This window comes from Macrosteles quadrilineatus, unplaced genomic scaffold, assembly GCF_028750875.1.
Source record: "Macrosteles quadrilineatus isolate MER2022 unplaced genomic scaffold, UCM_ALF_1.0 Scaffold_2__2_contigs__length_208266976, whole genome shotgun sequence".
NCBI lineage: Eukaryota > Metazoa > Arthropoda > Insecta > Hemiptera > Cicadellidae > Macrosteles > Macrosteles quadrilineatus.
Genome location: NW_026542595.1, coordinates 181,331,598 through 181,347,876, shown reverse-complemented (window position 1 = coordinate 181,347,876; position 16,279 = coordinate 181,331,598). Strand labels below are relative to the sequence as shown.

The following is a 16,279-nucleotide window of genomic DNA, read 5'->3' as shown; positions in this document are numbered from 1 at the left end:
AGAAAGCAAAAGCGCAAAAACAATTTTAATGGAAACTGGACCAATCCTTTTCAGAACCTTTAGACCTTTGAATGTATTTAAATGCGAGTATCGTACTATAACCATTGATGAAGTAATATAATACTAATACTTATATTACTTCATCTTTTACATAACTATTGATGGGGTTTAAAAGTTTCTTTAAGTCTTCCTGTCTTGTATAATAACTCTCTAGTATAATATACATTTCTGACACAACCATGGGATGAAGATGAAACCATAACATAATATTATAGGAAATAACAACAGAGATAACTTTTTATTTTCAACAAAAGACTATTTACAAAAAATAAACAACATAACAAGTGTTTAAAACATAATGCTAAGTTATTTACCCATCTTTATTCTTTGGCAATTTCCCCCCCGAATAATCGTGAATAATGTAATTCATTAAATCCGTCAGTCCTTCAAACTCTGTTCTGCTCTGAGGGGGATTATTTTTTGGGATTCTCGGAAGAATTGATCCCATTTTATCTCTGAACTCAGCCATCTGGAGATAAACAGAATAAAATATTACAATTTGTATGAAAGAGTTAGATCCCACATATTAATTGAATACAGGCATTGACTATACAGAGTGACCCGCAAGTAAGTACAAAGAATTAAGGAGGTTCTATAGGTGAAAATAAAACAAAAATAAAGGATATAAAGATATTAGATATAGTCTTGATATTAAGATAAAAATGTGACAAACACTTTTATTTAGCACTTAAAATGTCATATCAAACAATACTAATGTAAAAAAGATTGAATACAAAAATATGAAATATTACTTGTTTGTAAAAAGCACAAACGGTAAGGGATTTCCCCACCTTTTGGGGATAAGTTACTCAAGATAATGCCTTTGCCTCACCCTGCCAAAGAGTATGAACCAACAACTGGCAAAGAAATACTTTACTTTTATTTCTTTGGGACACTCTCGTATTCACCCTGTTCCAAAGTTGGGCAGGCCCGAAGTTATAGTGGAATAGATTAGAGAATAGGACCGGAACCAGTTCGAGTCGGCTGGGGTGAGGGCAAGCGGTATTCAATAAGCTTTCAGAAAACTGTCCACTGTTGCCAAGTTGTGCCACGCACTCGGTCTTTGCCCGACAGCCGACCTGTGCGTTTCGAGCATATCCTCCTGTTTGGTCAAGAAATTGCCTTAAAGTGTGCTTATAATTCGAAACAGCCGAGTAACAAAGCTACAAAAGGCATCTCACTCCATTCTACACTCATCCTTAACTCATATTTAGGTTAAAATACGCTCATAGGTGGCGTCCACATCTCAAATGAATAATTAATATGGTAGATTGTATCCTCTTCATTTCGATGTTAATTTTGTTTCATGTATCAAACAATAAGCTGAGCAATATTTTAGAAGATTTTTAGAACTGCTATACAAATTGTTTGGTCATATAAATTTACTGTTAAATTTATTAATTTTATGTTTATACATTTTTCAACAACTGCATCTGGTAGCCGTTTGAGCCATTTTAAAGACAATTGTGTAGCAAATAATCAAACCAAACCATAATAATGTATGGGATGAATTTTGTGTTCCATACTATATAAAATTATAACAATACTAACCAATACCACCAAGAACAAATACATTATTATTTTGTAGTGTTGAACTGACTTACCCTACAAGTGGGACGATAGAGGGGGGTGCCGGGCTCTAACTTAGGTGAAAGTCAGCTCACCGGCCAAGAACGAAGTGGCAACGTCGCATCCCCTACCTCTTCAAAGGCCAGTCCTATTCTGTAATCTATTCCACTATAGTATGTGACACGCTATGGGCTCGAGAGGTAGTTGAGCCCCTTACATACACATTTATATTTCTAACGATACGGTTTTAAAAGTAAAATGGATTAAGTTATAAAAAATTGAGAATTCAAAAATTTTTTTTTTTTTTTAGATGTAACTAGAACTACAAACATTTAAAACCCTAGACACACAACACTTTACACGACTGGTATTTTCAAATTTTTTACGGCACTTTTTAAACTCACTGCCCCTTGGCTTATTGCTCCTTTCACAAAAAAGGCATGAGATATTAAAATAAAGTATCTTGTCGAACATAAATAGAATAAGTGAAAAAACTACAATAGCTTTTGATCAATAGCCTACTAAAATATGTTTCTCATCCAATTCAACAAAGAGAACTGACATTGGTGAGCAATGAAAAAATGACATTACAAATTAATTACAAATAAAGATAAGGCGGAACATGTAGCGACCAACGTATATCCTTGGCAGCGATTCCTTGCGCAAGCAGTGGCAGTGATGAGTCATGAGTGGGAACCGAGAGTAAGGAGGATTCTACAGTTGCGCGATTTAAAATATTTTCTGTTGCTTGCGCCCCCTAGAAAACAAAAAACTCGTACGTCCCTGGGCCCATTTAAAAACGCGGTACTGAGAGCAAGTAAACATATTTTTTTCCTTACTAAGTTTATCAGAGGCTCATCATCATGTTCAGTTGCTGTTTCCACTAATTACATTTTTCAAATTAAATTCTAGTTCTTTTAATCATATCAGTTACAGTAGCAGTTAGGCCTATAGTTCACGGCATGAATTTTGTATCAGTTGCTTTTGCTTCGTTTTTTTTGTTTCGCTTCCTTAAACACCAGTATAATATTTGTATCAACTCATTTTTAACAAACTTTCAACATCAGTCTCTGGGATTAGATATTTAATTGCATGCTGAATGCTTCGCTAATAACATTGAGTGTACACATATAAGAGTTGTCACATAATAATATTAGTTGTTCCGATTTTGGCGACGTAGTTTGGGCCGCTAACGCTACTCTGCAACAGCGCTGTTCAGGTAATAATAACCTCCATTGAGTGGCTACTCTAGTACGTGTATACTCAATGTTAATAGTCTCTGGATCTTTAACAAAGGTTGAGTTCCACCTTATGGATATGTCTTTTATTACTTTCAATCTTGGCAATTCTACCTTACTTTGTCACTTGCTAAATGACTCATTTGAAATTAACTATGGCTTTTGCTTTCTTTGAAATAGCTTTAAAAATATCACTATTTTCAACAGTACTAGCTCCAAGCTTATTTTACAGTTAAAGCTTCTGGTGTGTAGCTTGGGCTGGCAGGACCAGGGTTCAACAAAAACAAAACAACAAGGATAGCCCTGGAGAGAGTACAGAGGTTGAACTGCATTATCATCACAGGAGATATGAGATCCTACCCATCTGCAGCCATAGAAGTGATTTTGAATCTGACACCTCTACACATTATGGTAGAGAGAATAGCAAGGGAGACTCTACTTAGAATGGAGAGGAATGGCACGAACATGTCCTCCTTGGTTTGCAGTGAGTCATTCCCGCCAGGTCTAAGGGATCTGATGTACCTTCCAAGGGATTCTAGGGTAAGGAAGTACAACTTCATAAAGAACTTTGTTGTTGAGCTAGGGAATAAACTTGGTTGGAATGGAAAACCCCTAAATCATTTTGGAATCATGATCAGGTAAATTGTATAGCCTACAGCTGGCTCAAAGACGAATGAGGGAGTATTTGGGCCAAGAAACAAATACCATGAGTTGTTGAGCACTCCCTCAGCATTTTTCAGGCTGAGGTTAAGGCTATTGAAATGAGTGCTCAATTCAACCTGAGTAAAGGATGTACAAGAAAAGGAAAATTGTTTTCCTGTCAGATAGCCAGGCTGCCATTGGAGCGCTGAGCTCATCAGTTATCAGCTCTAAGATGGTATGGAATTGCTGGTAAAGTCTGAACCTATTGGGAAAGAACAAAAAGTTATTACTCCTGTTGGTACCCGGACATCAGGGTATTCAGAGAAATCAGGAAGCAGATCAGCTTGTGATGCAGCTACCCCCCTCATAGGGCCAGATCCAGGATGTGCACTCGAATACTCGTTCTTCAAAAAGAAGCTCGAAAGGAAGATGAAAATGTAACCAGAGCTTAAGGCTGGACTCCTCGTCCAGGATGTCGGCAAGCTAAGGAATTGCTTGGAGGATACGACACAAGAAGGTCTGAGACTATGATCAGGCTGAATAAGAACTGATTGAGAATGTTAATAGGTTTTCTAACTGGACATTGTAGGCTTAGAGGTCATATGAAAAAAATGAACATCGAACAGGAAAGTGACTGCCGATTCTGTCAAGACCCATTGGCTGAATGTGATGCGGTTGGGCAAAAGAGAGCCAAGAGCTTGGGCATACACCAAGTAGCAGTTGGAGATTTTCTGCAGTTAGAACCCCACCTGGTGCTTAACTTCATTAAGGAGTTAGGACTGGAGGGGGTTCTCTAGTCAAAGACTAGGGACTAGTTTGGGGGACACAATAGATCCTTCAGGTCACAGTGTAATATTCCCCCCAGGTATCATCAGTATCAGTATTAGTATCAAGGGTGTCTGCTACACAAAGGTTCAACGTACATACCCATCCTCCTTAAACAGAAGGGTTTTAGAGTATAAATACCTTTAACACGTTCGCTGCTACGGACGTTCCGGAAAGTCAGAGGGGCCATCTGGAACGTTACCATTCATTGTAGTTTAACGTTTCGATGGATCAGCCAGCTCGTCACGAGCGTCCTATATTTCTATGCAGTTCGTAAGGGACTTTTCTGACAATAAAAAATATAGTTTCCCAAAATCACCACCAGGGTCGTATAGAACAGGGCTTTGTCCCACCTCTTTCCATCCTGCTAGATAGCGACACTACTTTACCGACTGCAACCTGGGTAGTGCTGGCTATCCATCAGAATTGCTTGGTACTATGTCCAAAGCCAGTTTTATTGCAGAACATTGCTATCCAGTATAACTACTGTTGTTTTTACTGCAATTCAGTGTATCAGCGGCAATGTTATGCAGCGGCGAGCGCTAGTTCAGCTCCTGGCGCTGTCCCGGCATCTAGCGCTCAGCAGCGAATGTGTTAAAAGGAGTTTAGAAATACACCGTTTGCTTCATTAAAGTATATTCAATTCTTTCATCAGTAATATTTCATCCATCACTAGGAAAATTGGTAGGACAGTTTTATCTACAATAAAGGTAGTACTTTAATACTTTATACTTTAAGGTAGGTAGCTTAGGACAGGGATGGAAAGGCAGGTATCGTATTGAGTACCGGTATTCTAATCATCTAATCAACTAATCTCGAACAAGCATATTCTGACTTCTCGGCAAAATAGGAAACCTCTGAGCGGGTTCAGTAAGCTATAAGCTATTTAAGTACAGTAGACTCCCTCCTATCCGGACTTCTCGGGACCGAGGCCAGTCCGGATAACGGGTTTTCCGGTTAAACCGACGTCCCCAAAAACTCAATATGTAACTCAATATTTTACTTAAATTTAGGAGAGCACTGTATTTAGACACGTGATCACTGGTCTCAAATCTTTCCCACGAGAACAGTCGTTTCAGTACCACCCACTTCCTGCCGATTTAGTCCGGTTAAACCGATGTGCTGATAAAAATTTACCGGTTAAAGAGATGTCATTTCCGCCGAGTGTAGTCCTGTTAAGCCAATGTCCGGTTAAAAGGTGTCCGGATAAGAGGGAGTCTACTGTCATAATAAGTCATTGAATTGAAAATAAACTAAACCTTACATTCTTGGCACCAGAGAGGAGCCATATCCCAGCGCATGTAGCACTGACCCCACACACAGCGTAGACAGAGCCCCATTTGAGAGCTCTCGCGGCCAATTGCACTCCTGATTCTGGCAGCTCTCTCGTGCTGATCATCCCCTTATTAAAACTGGAAGGATCCTCTCTCCTGGCTGACATTAGAGTAGCTCCAAAGGCGGCACAACCTGCAGCGCCAGCCACCGATGTCAGGAACAGACCAGCTGGAAACCAGTTAAGATTAAAAATTGATAGGCTAGCAGCAAATGGTAAAAATTAATACAAATCAGAACACTGCAACAATCACAAAAATTCATTTTTTTTTTAGAAGGATTTTGACATATCTCCCTAAGCTACAGGTCAGCACATAGTTAGGCCTAGTCCTATTTTTCTAGGTGAAACTGAGGAAATATAAATCTATTCCTTGTAGATTGTAGCCTCCGGATTGCAGTGAAACTCCACCAGGTTAGCGTCTGTTATAACTGATTAGTTACCAACCATAAATGTTTTTACATGTTTGTATTGTGTGTTTATTTATTTATATGCTAAACGAGAGCTTTTCATGAAGAAAGGAAACGTCCTTATGATAGATAGAGAGATAACGCTTTTTAAGATCAAACTGAAATTTTTGATTTGCCTGCTTAGGTTATGTTTTGCACATGGTTGTTTAGCTACCTACATGGTTTGATTTGCCTAATTTTGCATGGTTTTGTTCTTTTTACTTTCTTCCCCTATACCATAGTATATGGAGAAAGTATTGTTTTCGTCAAAATTTTTGAGTTTGAGTTTTGAGTGGAAAGCCTATATCCGTTTTGGGTCCCACTGGACCCAAAAAAGTGGTTTTCGATGTGATGTCTGTGTGGGTGTCATCTGTGTGTCTGGATGTGTACAGAGCTAGGGACTACACCTGTGGTCCGATTTCGATGAAATTTGGTATGTAGGTTCTAATCCATGGTATCTCCAGGCATTTTTTTGAAATTTTGATTTTTAATGGTGATTTTCCGATAAAAACCCATAAAAAACCGGAAAAATCAGATTTTCTCAAAAATGGCCCAAACGATTTTGATAAAAATTTAGTATGTTGTAGCCCTTTAAATTCTTAACAAAATGGTACAAATCCCATTTCTGTAAAAATTACGGTTCAAAAGTTATTGAAAATTATGTTATTTTCCCATAAAAAAAAACCATAAAATAACAAAAAATAGGATTTTAGAAAAAATCCGGTTTTGATTTAACATAGTAGGGTAAGCGGGGGAAATTGGGTGGGCAGGGTAATTGGGTGGTAAAATTTTTAACAATTTTTATATTTTTTAATTATTGATATTTTAACATTTAACATGGCATGTATGGACAGCCAATCTCTTCAAGAATAAGCCATAACCTTTTCAGATTTGTACCTTTAAACATTTAAAGGAGGGAAATAGTTTTAGGGACCCTTGTCATTTCGCGATTCTAAAAGTGGTAGGCTATGCAAACTTTTTCAATCTTTCATATAAAATGCATTAAAATTTTCATACATGTGAAATTACATTATTTTTCACCATAAAATGAATAAAAATATACCAAAGGACATGCCCAATACTTATTTTCATAATAAAACTACTTCTATTTTTTTTTTTTTTTTTCAAAAATGTTACCACCCAATTACCCCCTTACGGGAAATTGGGTGGTAAATTTTAAAACTGAGCTAATACTGTTTCCTTGGCTTAATTTAATTAAAAAAGGCAATAATAATAATATTTTGTGAATATAATTCACACTAGAGTTTTTGTTTTGGTATTTCACCACTACCACCCAATTACCCCTATACCAATACCATTAACCCTATACCACCCATTACCCGTGAGTTCACGTCACATTGGACTGAACCCAGAAGACCTAAAAAAGTCACAAAATTGTATTATAGTTACTTAAATAGGCATAAAGACTGCAGTAGCGACTGAGCTGATGTAGTAAACTAGTGCATTAGGCCTACAGTACATTAGTTTATACAGCCTCCCTTGTTTTAAATCGTGCGAAGGACTGGAAAATCGTGCCTCATTTTGTAAAGTTTCGAGACCATATTACATAATTTAAACCTTATTAGAGAAACATTTGTCCCTATTTTCCTGTTAATATTATTAATGTACTCTTTATATTATGAATTTAAAAACTGTAGGCCATAATATTTAATTGTGGTTAAAGATTTTTTTTTATGTGCGTAGTTTAGGAAAAATATGTTTGTCACAACAAAATTTATGGTAAATTTTGTTTGTTTTTTATTAAACCTAGTTAAAAATGTTGCTTTTAGTTTCTTTTATAACACCCAATTTCCCAACTTTAATTAGCATTTAGTGTTTATGGATTGTTGACCTACCACCCAATTACCCCCATGGGGGTAATTGGGTGGTAAAACACATTTAAATTTTTTTAATTTTTTTGGGGAATTGCGGGAAAAAAATAAAACATGAAAAATATAGCTTTTTGTATTATAAAATTAATTAAGTAGGCATTTAACAACAAAAATAGGAAAAGTGGCCTAACCAGATACATTTGTAAAACATACCTCCCAATTCCCCCCGCTTACCCTATGTTATGGTCCTTACAATTTTGATCGTTTTTTCATTACTTAGTGAATCGAGAAAGTACCTATTGTTTGTATCAAAATTTTACAGTTTATGAGTTTTGGGTGGATAGCCTAACTAATTCGTTTTGGGACCCTCTGAAATCAAAAAAGGGATTTTTGAAGAATGTCAGTATATGTGTACAGAGTCACAGGCCACACCTGTGGGTATTAAATTAATCGAGGCCTATCTCCAGGCGTTTTTAGAATTTCATTGGTGGTTTTCTCATCAAATCTGATTTTCACTTATTTGTATTTAACAATTTTGATTGAAATTTAAGTAACTTAGGCCTAAGTTATTTTAAGTATAACTTAACTTATGGTTATTTTAACTCTAAACAAAATGGTACAACCCTTAACTTAATGCTGTAAAAATTATGGTTCGGAAGGCATTGCAATTTTGGTGATTTTCCCATTAAAATATCTAAATTCAAAGCCTACTTCCAACACTTAAAAATCCCGTTATAAGTTGTTGACAACAGGGGCGGCTCCAGAGCACATATAACATTATAATATTTTGGTAGATATTTCAAAATTATGGGCCTAAGTAAATAAATAAAGAAATTTAACTTAATTATTCAAATAAAGGGAAAGCATTCAAACTAGGCTAATTATTTTGCATTTTAATTTGAAAACTCCCCCCTTTTAGCGGGTAAGCTCTTCAAACCTCTCGTCCCCAGATCAAACTCAATTTCTTGATCCTTGTCTGGCCTACCCAAAAAATTATTCCTGGAGCCGCCCCTGGTTGACAAGCTAATGGGAGAAAGTATGTGCAATTATGATGTTAGGCATAGGCCTAGGTACCGTCTAGCCGAATATAGTCTAATAATTGATGCCACATGATGTCAGTCAAGACGAACTCAAAATTAGTTTATTTGAATAATGTAAATTTAATGTGAAATAGGCTACATTAGCATATGCTATTGTTTAATACTGAATGGCCAGATAAATCTTTGGGCCTAAACCAAAAATAATTAAAGAGGTTAGCATTTGCCTAGCCTATTTTAAGTTAGGCTAAGTTTATCATAGAAACCGTGAAACTTTAATAGAAGGTTTCATCCATTGTTGTTCTTTTAGGGTAGTACTTAAGGCAATGATTGTTACCTTTCATATTGTAGGATATTTTGTCTTTGAGGGCCGAAGCCGTAGGTTTATCACTATTTTCATCCATAGACAAATAGGGCTAGGGCTAGGCCTGCCTTACTCGGTGCTCAAAAAATAATGATTCTACGTTTGTTGAACATGCATTGCACACTAAAACTTTTGAATGATTATTATCTACATTTGGAGCAGTTTCGTTTTAAATAACACTTCACTGGGTTAATTCGTTAATTAATTGAATGATTATTATCTTCAGAAAACTCAACTCAAATTTTCTTTGAGGTTGAGTTTTTGAGTTAGGTTATATTTTTTTGTGAGATTATGAGTGAGAGTGAGGAGAAGGAGAAGATGCGAGAAGCGAAGCGATTGTTGAGAGAGAATTTACGATGATAGAGGAGGAGATAGGAGAGGGAAAGAGGAATAAGACGAGAACAGAAACACTAGAACTACTGTAGAACAGTAACAGATCATGGTGTAAGCAGATGGCAGGAGTATATATATATTATTTTTCCTACAGTCACCCGACAAAGTTGGCTTCCTTGTACTGTTTATAGTACAGAAAGCTGCTAATTGCTGCATATTTATACTTTGCCGTACGGTTTATACTTTGCCGTACGGTTTATACTTTGCCGCACATCAGGATTCCAACGAAACAACACAAAACAGCGTGGTTCCATTATGCACGTAATCCGTGTACGCTTGGAAATAGGTTGGCAACACTTAAAGATAATTATACTATGAGCAGCTAAGGTCCAAGAAGTTGGCGTACCCATATTAGCGTATCCACTTTTGATCATACCAATCGTTAGTTCATCGTTAGTTCTCGATAGTTCCCAAATTTTTTCGTTAGTTCTCAAAAAATAAAAAAGTTATAGCCGATTATAAGTGGGTACGCTAACTTCACACTTCCGGGTCCTAGCACGCGCCGTTTTCTGAGGAGAAATGTTTACATCTATATACCAATCGTTAGTTCTTCGTTAGTCCTCGATAGTTCCCAAATTTTTTCGTTAGTTCTCAAAAAATAAAAAAGTTATGAGGCATACAAAGTGGGTACGCTAACTTCACAATTGTACAATTTCCAGCGGGAACAGTTTTTTTACTATAAATGCCTATATCTATATACCAATCGTTAGTTCTTCGTTAGTTCTCGATAGTTCTCCAAAATTAACGTTAGTTCTCAAAAAATAAAAAAGTTACGAAGCATAAAAAGTGGGTACGCCAACTTCACACTTATAGAATTTCCAGCGGGCACAGTTTTTTTACTATAAATACCTATATCTATATACCAATCGTTAGTTCTTCGTTAGTTCTCGATAGTTCTCCAATATTAACGTTAGTTCTCAAAAAATAAAAAAGTTAAGAGGCATACAAAGTGGGTACGCTAACTTCACAATTGTACAATTTCCAGCGGGAACAGTTTTTTTACTATAAATGCCTATATCTATATACCAATCGTTAGTTCTTCGTTAGTTCTCGATAGTTCTCAAAAATTAACGTTAGTTCTCAAAAAATAAAAAAGTTACGAAGCATAAAAAGTGGGTACGCCAACTTCACAGTTATAGAATTTCCAGCGGGCACAGTTTTTTTACTATAAATGCCTATATCTATATACCAATCGTTAGTTCTTCGTTAGTTCTCGATAGTTCTCCAATATTTACGTTAGTTCTCAAAAAATAAAAAAGTTATGAGGCATACAAAGTGGGTACGCACACTTCGCAATTATAGAATTTCCAGCGGGCACAGTTTTTTTACTATAAATACATATATCTATATACCAATCGTTAGTTCTTCGTTAGTTCTCGATAGTTCTCCAATATTAACGTTAGTTCTCAAAAAATAAAAAAGTTAAGAGGCATACAAAGTGGGTACGCTAACTTCACAATTGTACAATTTCCAGCGGGAACAGTTTTTTTACTATAAATGCCTATATCTATATACCAATCGTTAGTTCTTCGTTAGTTCTCTATAGTTCTCCAAAATTAACGTTAGTTCTCAAAAAATAAAAATGTTACGAAGCATAAAAAGTGGGTACGCCAACTTCACAGTTATAGAATTTCCAGCGGGCACAGTTTTTTTACTATAAATGCCTATATCTATATACCAATCGTTAGTTCTTCGTTAGTTCTCGATAGTTCTCCAATATTTACGTTAGTTCTCAAAAAATAAAAAAGTTATGAGGCATACAAAGTGGGCACGCACACTTCACAATTATAGAATTTCCAGCGGGCACAGTTTTTTTACTATAAATACATATATCTATATACCAATCGTTAGTTCTTCGTTAGTTCTCGATAGTTCTCCAATATTTACGTTAGTTCTCAAAAAATAAAAAAGTTAAGAGGCATACAAAGTGGGTACGCTAACTTCACAATTGTACAATTTCCAGCGGGCACTGTTTACTGACTATAAATGCCTGTATCTATATACCAATCGTTAGTTCTTCTCTAGTTCTCGATAGTTCTCCAATATTTACGTTAGTTCTCAAAAAATAAAAAAGTTACGAGGCATACAAAGAGGGTTCGCTAATTTCACAATTATACAATTTCCAGCGGGCACCTTTTTCTGACTATAAATGCCTATATCTATATACCAATCGTTAGGTCTTCGTTAGTTCTCGATAGTTCTGTAATATTTACGTTAGTTTTCAAAAAAATAAAAAAGTTACGAGGCGTACAAAGTGAGTACGCTGACTTCAAATTTATAAAATTTCCTGCGGGCACCGTTTTCTGACTAAAAACGCTTATATCTATTTACCAATTTTTATTTCTTCGTTATGTCGTGTTAGTTCCCCAATATTAATACTAGTTCTTAAAAAATAAAAAGGCAATAAGGTCTTAAACGTGGTTATGCCAACCTCAAACCCAAATCATTCCTAGCGTGCACCCTTGTCTGACTAAAAGTGCCTATATCTTAATATTAATCGTAAGATGGGCTCACTCATTTATTTTGTTAGTTCTAAAAAAATGAAATAAATATACGTGTAGCCAATAATCAATAGATAAACTTATTTAATGCTTCTGATTTCCAGCGCGCACCTTCATTCAACGAAAAATGCTTACAGTATACTACTATACAACTAAATAAATATTGTCTCGACCCCGCCATACCCAATACGCCATGCTAGTAATGTGTTGTACACATTTATTCCATCCACTACTCCAGTCTCCAGTTTGTTCAAGTCCGTATGACCTCCAGTCTCGATCCGTGCAACTGTCACTCGTAACGTGTTACGTTTAATGATGTAATTTTATAATACTAATACCGAACACAAACAAATACAAACAATACAAACGATTAGTTTAATTAACCAAACAGAAGTTCTTTGATCGTACATATTTTATCTGCTTAATCCAATTCAAATAATCACTGCTTATAAATTACTTTATACCATTTTACTTAGCAGACTCTGGTTTTCATTTTGATGGATAGTTTATTTTGTTTCCATGATGGACTTTTTATAAAATGCACTTTTTCACACAACTAAGTAGGTATAAATATGATTTCATTGCTTATCTAAAACCAATTTTTGGAAGCGTTGTCTTTTTTGGATGTTCTAATTAACTGAACATATTCAACTGTTAATCATTTTGATAAAGTAATCAAAATTATCACTCCTAAAAAATAATCTAACCGAGTGACACCTGCAACTACTATTGCGAATATCACAGATAAGCGCTATCCTGGAACTGATAAGCAATCCTTTCTCTTCGAGAGAATCATAATGTGATAGTTATTCTAATGTCAGTGTTACTTTGATTTTCATTGTGTGAAGATGAATCAAATTACAATGCATGGAACTAAAAATTGGTATATAGATTTAAGCGTTTTTAGTCGGAAAACGGTGCCCGCTGGAAATTTTATAATTTTGAAGTCAGCGTACTCACTTTGTATGCCTCGTAACTTTTTTATTTTTTTTTTAGAACTAACGTAAGTATTGGAGAACTATCGAGAACTAACAAAGAACTAACGATTGGTATATAGATGTAAGCATTTTTATGTAAAAAAAACTGTGCCCGCTGGAAATTCTATAATTGTGAAGTTGGCAGGCGTACCCACTTTTTATGCTTCGTAACTTTTTCATTTTTTGAGAACTAACGCAAATATTGGAGAACTATCGAGAACTAACGAAGAACTAACGATTGGCATATAGATATAAGCATTTATAGTCATAAAACGGTGCCCGCTGGATATTCTATAATTGTGAAGTTAGCGTACCCACTTTGTATGCCTCGTAGCTTTTTTATTTTTTGAGAACTAACGTAAATATTGGAGAACTATCGAGAACTAACGAAGAACTAACGATTGGTGTATAGATATAAGCATTTATAGTCAGAAAACGGTGCCCGCTGGAAATTGTATAGTTGTGAAGTTAGCGTTCCCACTTTGTATGCCTCATAACTTTTTTATTTTTTGAGAACTAACGTAAATATTGGAGAACTATCTAGAACTAACGATTGGTATATAGATATAGGCATTTATAGTAAAAAAAACTGTGCCCGCTGGAAATTCTATAATTGTGAAGTTGGCGTACCCACTTTTTATGCTTCGTAACTTTTTTATTTTTTGAGAACTAACGTTAATTTTGGAGAACTATCGAGAACTAACGAAGAACTAACGATTGGTATATAGATATAAGCATTTATAGTAAAAAAACTGTTCCCGCTGGAAATTGTACAATTGTGAAGTTAGCGTACCCACTTTGTATGCCTCATAACTTTTTTATTTTTTGAGAACTAACGAAAAAATTTGGGAACTATCGAGGACTAACGAAGAACTAACGATTGGTATATAGATGTAAACATTTCTCCTCAGATAACGGCGCGTGCTAGAACCCGGAAGTGTGAAGTTAGCGTACCCACTTATAATCGGCTATAACTTTTTTATTTTTTGAGAACTAACGAAAAAATTTGGGAACTATCGAGAACTAACGATGAACTAACGATTGGTATGATCAAAAGTGGATACGCTAATATGGGTACGCCAACTTCACGGACCTGCTGATTGACTATTATAACTACGATTTAACCTGTCATTTCATGTTTATAGTTTCGGTATTTCTGAACTTCCTGGACTTTTATTTTAAACGTTTTTAAAACCTTCCTACGATCTTAATAAACAAGAAAATACCTTTTAAGCATTTTTTTTAGGCGCGGAAACCACTTCAAATTACAAAAACATACGGAACTATATTCTCAAAACGCGGAGCACATTTCTTGCCGAGGAAAAATAGCGGAGTGATATGGACCGCGGGTACTACTTTCTCTAGGGCACCATTTGTCCATTTGTGTTGCCAGCTGAACCTAAAAACGTGTTTCATAGTGTTTGAAAGACTAAATATTTATATGCTTTACAGTGACTGTAGGAAAAATATAATGTGTAACACGAGTGAAAAAGGCCTTTGCTGCACTCGAGATCATTCCACACTCGCCTGCGGCTTGTGCGTAAACATTGCTCTCGTGTGCAGCAAAGTGCCACTTTCACCACTAGTTACACAAATAAGAAATAACTATTTCAGTCCTTTGTTCATTGTTGGGATTAAATTAACGAAAAAACAAACCATGAAACTTTTTAAGTATGCTTTGAGTTCAGCAATAATTGTTTTTAAGAATATCTCGTGTTTTGAAGCTTAAAAATTTACTAAGCTGAAAATAAGACAAAATACTATTTAAAATTAATGCTAATACCATGATCGAATACATTACCTATGCATTCGATTGACTCATCCAAACGTTTTTCAAGATCTAATATACTTACTGGAAGTTGTAAGCCAGCCGACTTCATGCTGCTTTACATTATAGATAAGCTAACAAAAAAGTGGCCGTTATGAAACACTCGAGTACACAAATCAAATCAAAATCTCTTTATTCCTGAATAAATGTTACATGTTTGTAACAAATTGTGTATTTACAGGAAAATTAATTCCCAAGTAGACTATTCGTCTGTGTTTGGGTATGAGTTGCTAATACAGCTATACCAAGCTCAGTGAGCTATACACAGGTGACAAAGGCCCATAAACATTCAGAAGTACTAGCATAGATAAAACATACTTAGATTTCTCATCCTTATGGAACAGCTGAAGACAATTTTATTGTTAGTTCATGTACGGTTTATGCAGAGGTCGTGTTTTGTTTACAATTTGTTTCCCGTTATTACATCCATTTAAAACCTCGTTTAACCAAATAATACAATCTAATCATAAACAATAACTTGTCCCCTAGTTATATAACTAAACAGTAAAGCACAAATCAAGAAATTTACCCTAAAATAATGGAAACAAAGTTTCATTGACACTAGCGCCTTTGTGTCACGTACATGAACTAGACACGAAAAACGTGCTTCAAAATTTACAATGGGATGAGAAGTCTAGACACTTAATGATGATAGTAAATAAAATATATATATATATATATATATATATATATATTAACAAGATGAAGAGGAAAAAACCTAATTGCATCGAAACACCCAAAACTTAAATTTAGTGATTGCAAGTGGTATTTAGCAATGAAGGAAAAAAATAAGTGATTTGGTGATGCATGAAACTGCACAAAATTATGAGTACAACGATTTGAGTAATCCTTCTGATTGTTCCCTGCCGATATTTAAAAGCCAGCTCATGACTCTACACACACGGCAATTCTCTCTCCCCTGAAATGCTGAGTTCTAGCTGGTTCTAGTACCCACGGTCGCCTAGTACCCATTGATTTTAAACCTCCTAATCCTTCTTCAATAGTCAAAGGTGATATATAATCAATGCTTATACGTTAAATTGACCCAATGGTAATGCTATACTTTACAACAAAATTGTTGATATATTTATTACAATAGTTTTTACACTAATATAGTTTTTTTATATAAAAATAACAAATTTTGTCGTTTGTTTCTCTATGTTTCAAACTCGTGAGAAAGAAAAGAAGGCTGTTCACCGACCATAAAGAAATTTCTTAATCTGTCAGTCAGCTT

At 35.4% G+C, this 16,279-nt stretch overlaps 1 protein-coding gene across 1 annotated transcript; it reads right to left on the bottom strand.

Moving 5' to 3' along the window:
- Positions 1-279: 279 nt before the first annotated feature.
- LOC128986802 (transmembrane protein 242-like) lies at positions 280-9,637 on the bottom strand. The gene is made up of 3 exons (XM_054407327.1): positions 9,320-9,637; positions 5,599-5,837; positions 280-529 (listed from the first exon to the last, which is right to left on the bottom strand). Exons 1-3 carry the CDS (start codon positions 9,384-9,386, stop codon positions 371-373), a joined length of 465 nt encoding a protein of 154 aa, XP_054263302.1. The 5' UTR covers positions 9,387-9,637; the 3' UTR covers positions 280-370.
- Positions 9,638-16,279: the final 6,642 nt, after the last annotated feature.

Coding starts and splice junctions, on each gene's coding strand:
- LOC128986802 (XM_054407327.1), bottom strand. CDS start 9,386: ATGGATGAAAATAGTGATAAACCTACGGCTTCGGCCCTCAAAGACAAA. Junction 5,838..9,319: donor AATATCCTACAATATGAAAG/GTAACAATCATT, acceptor ACTGGTTTCCAG/CTGGTCTGTTCCTGACATCG. Junction 530..5,598: donor TCCTCTCTGGTGCCAAGAAT/GTAAGGTTTAGT, acceptor GTTTATCTCCAG/ATGGCTGAGTTCAGAGATAA.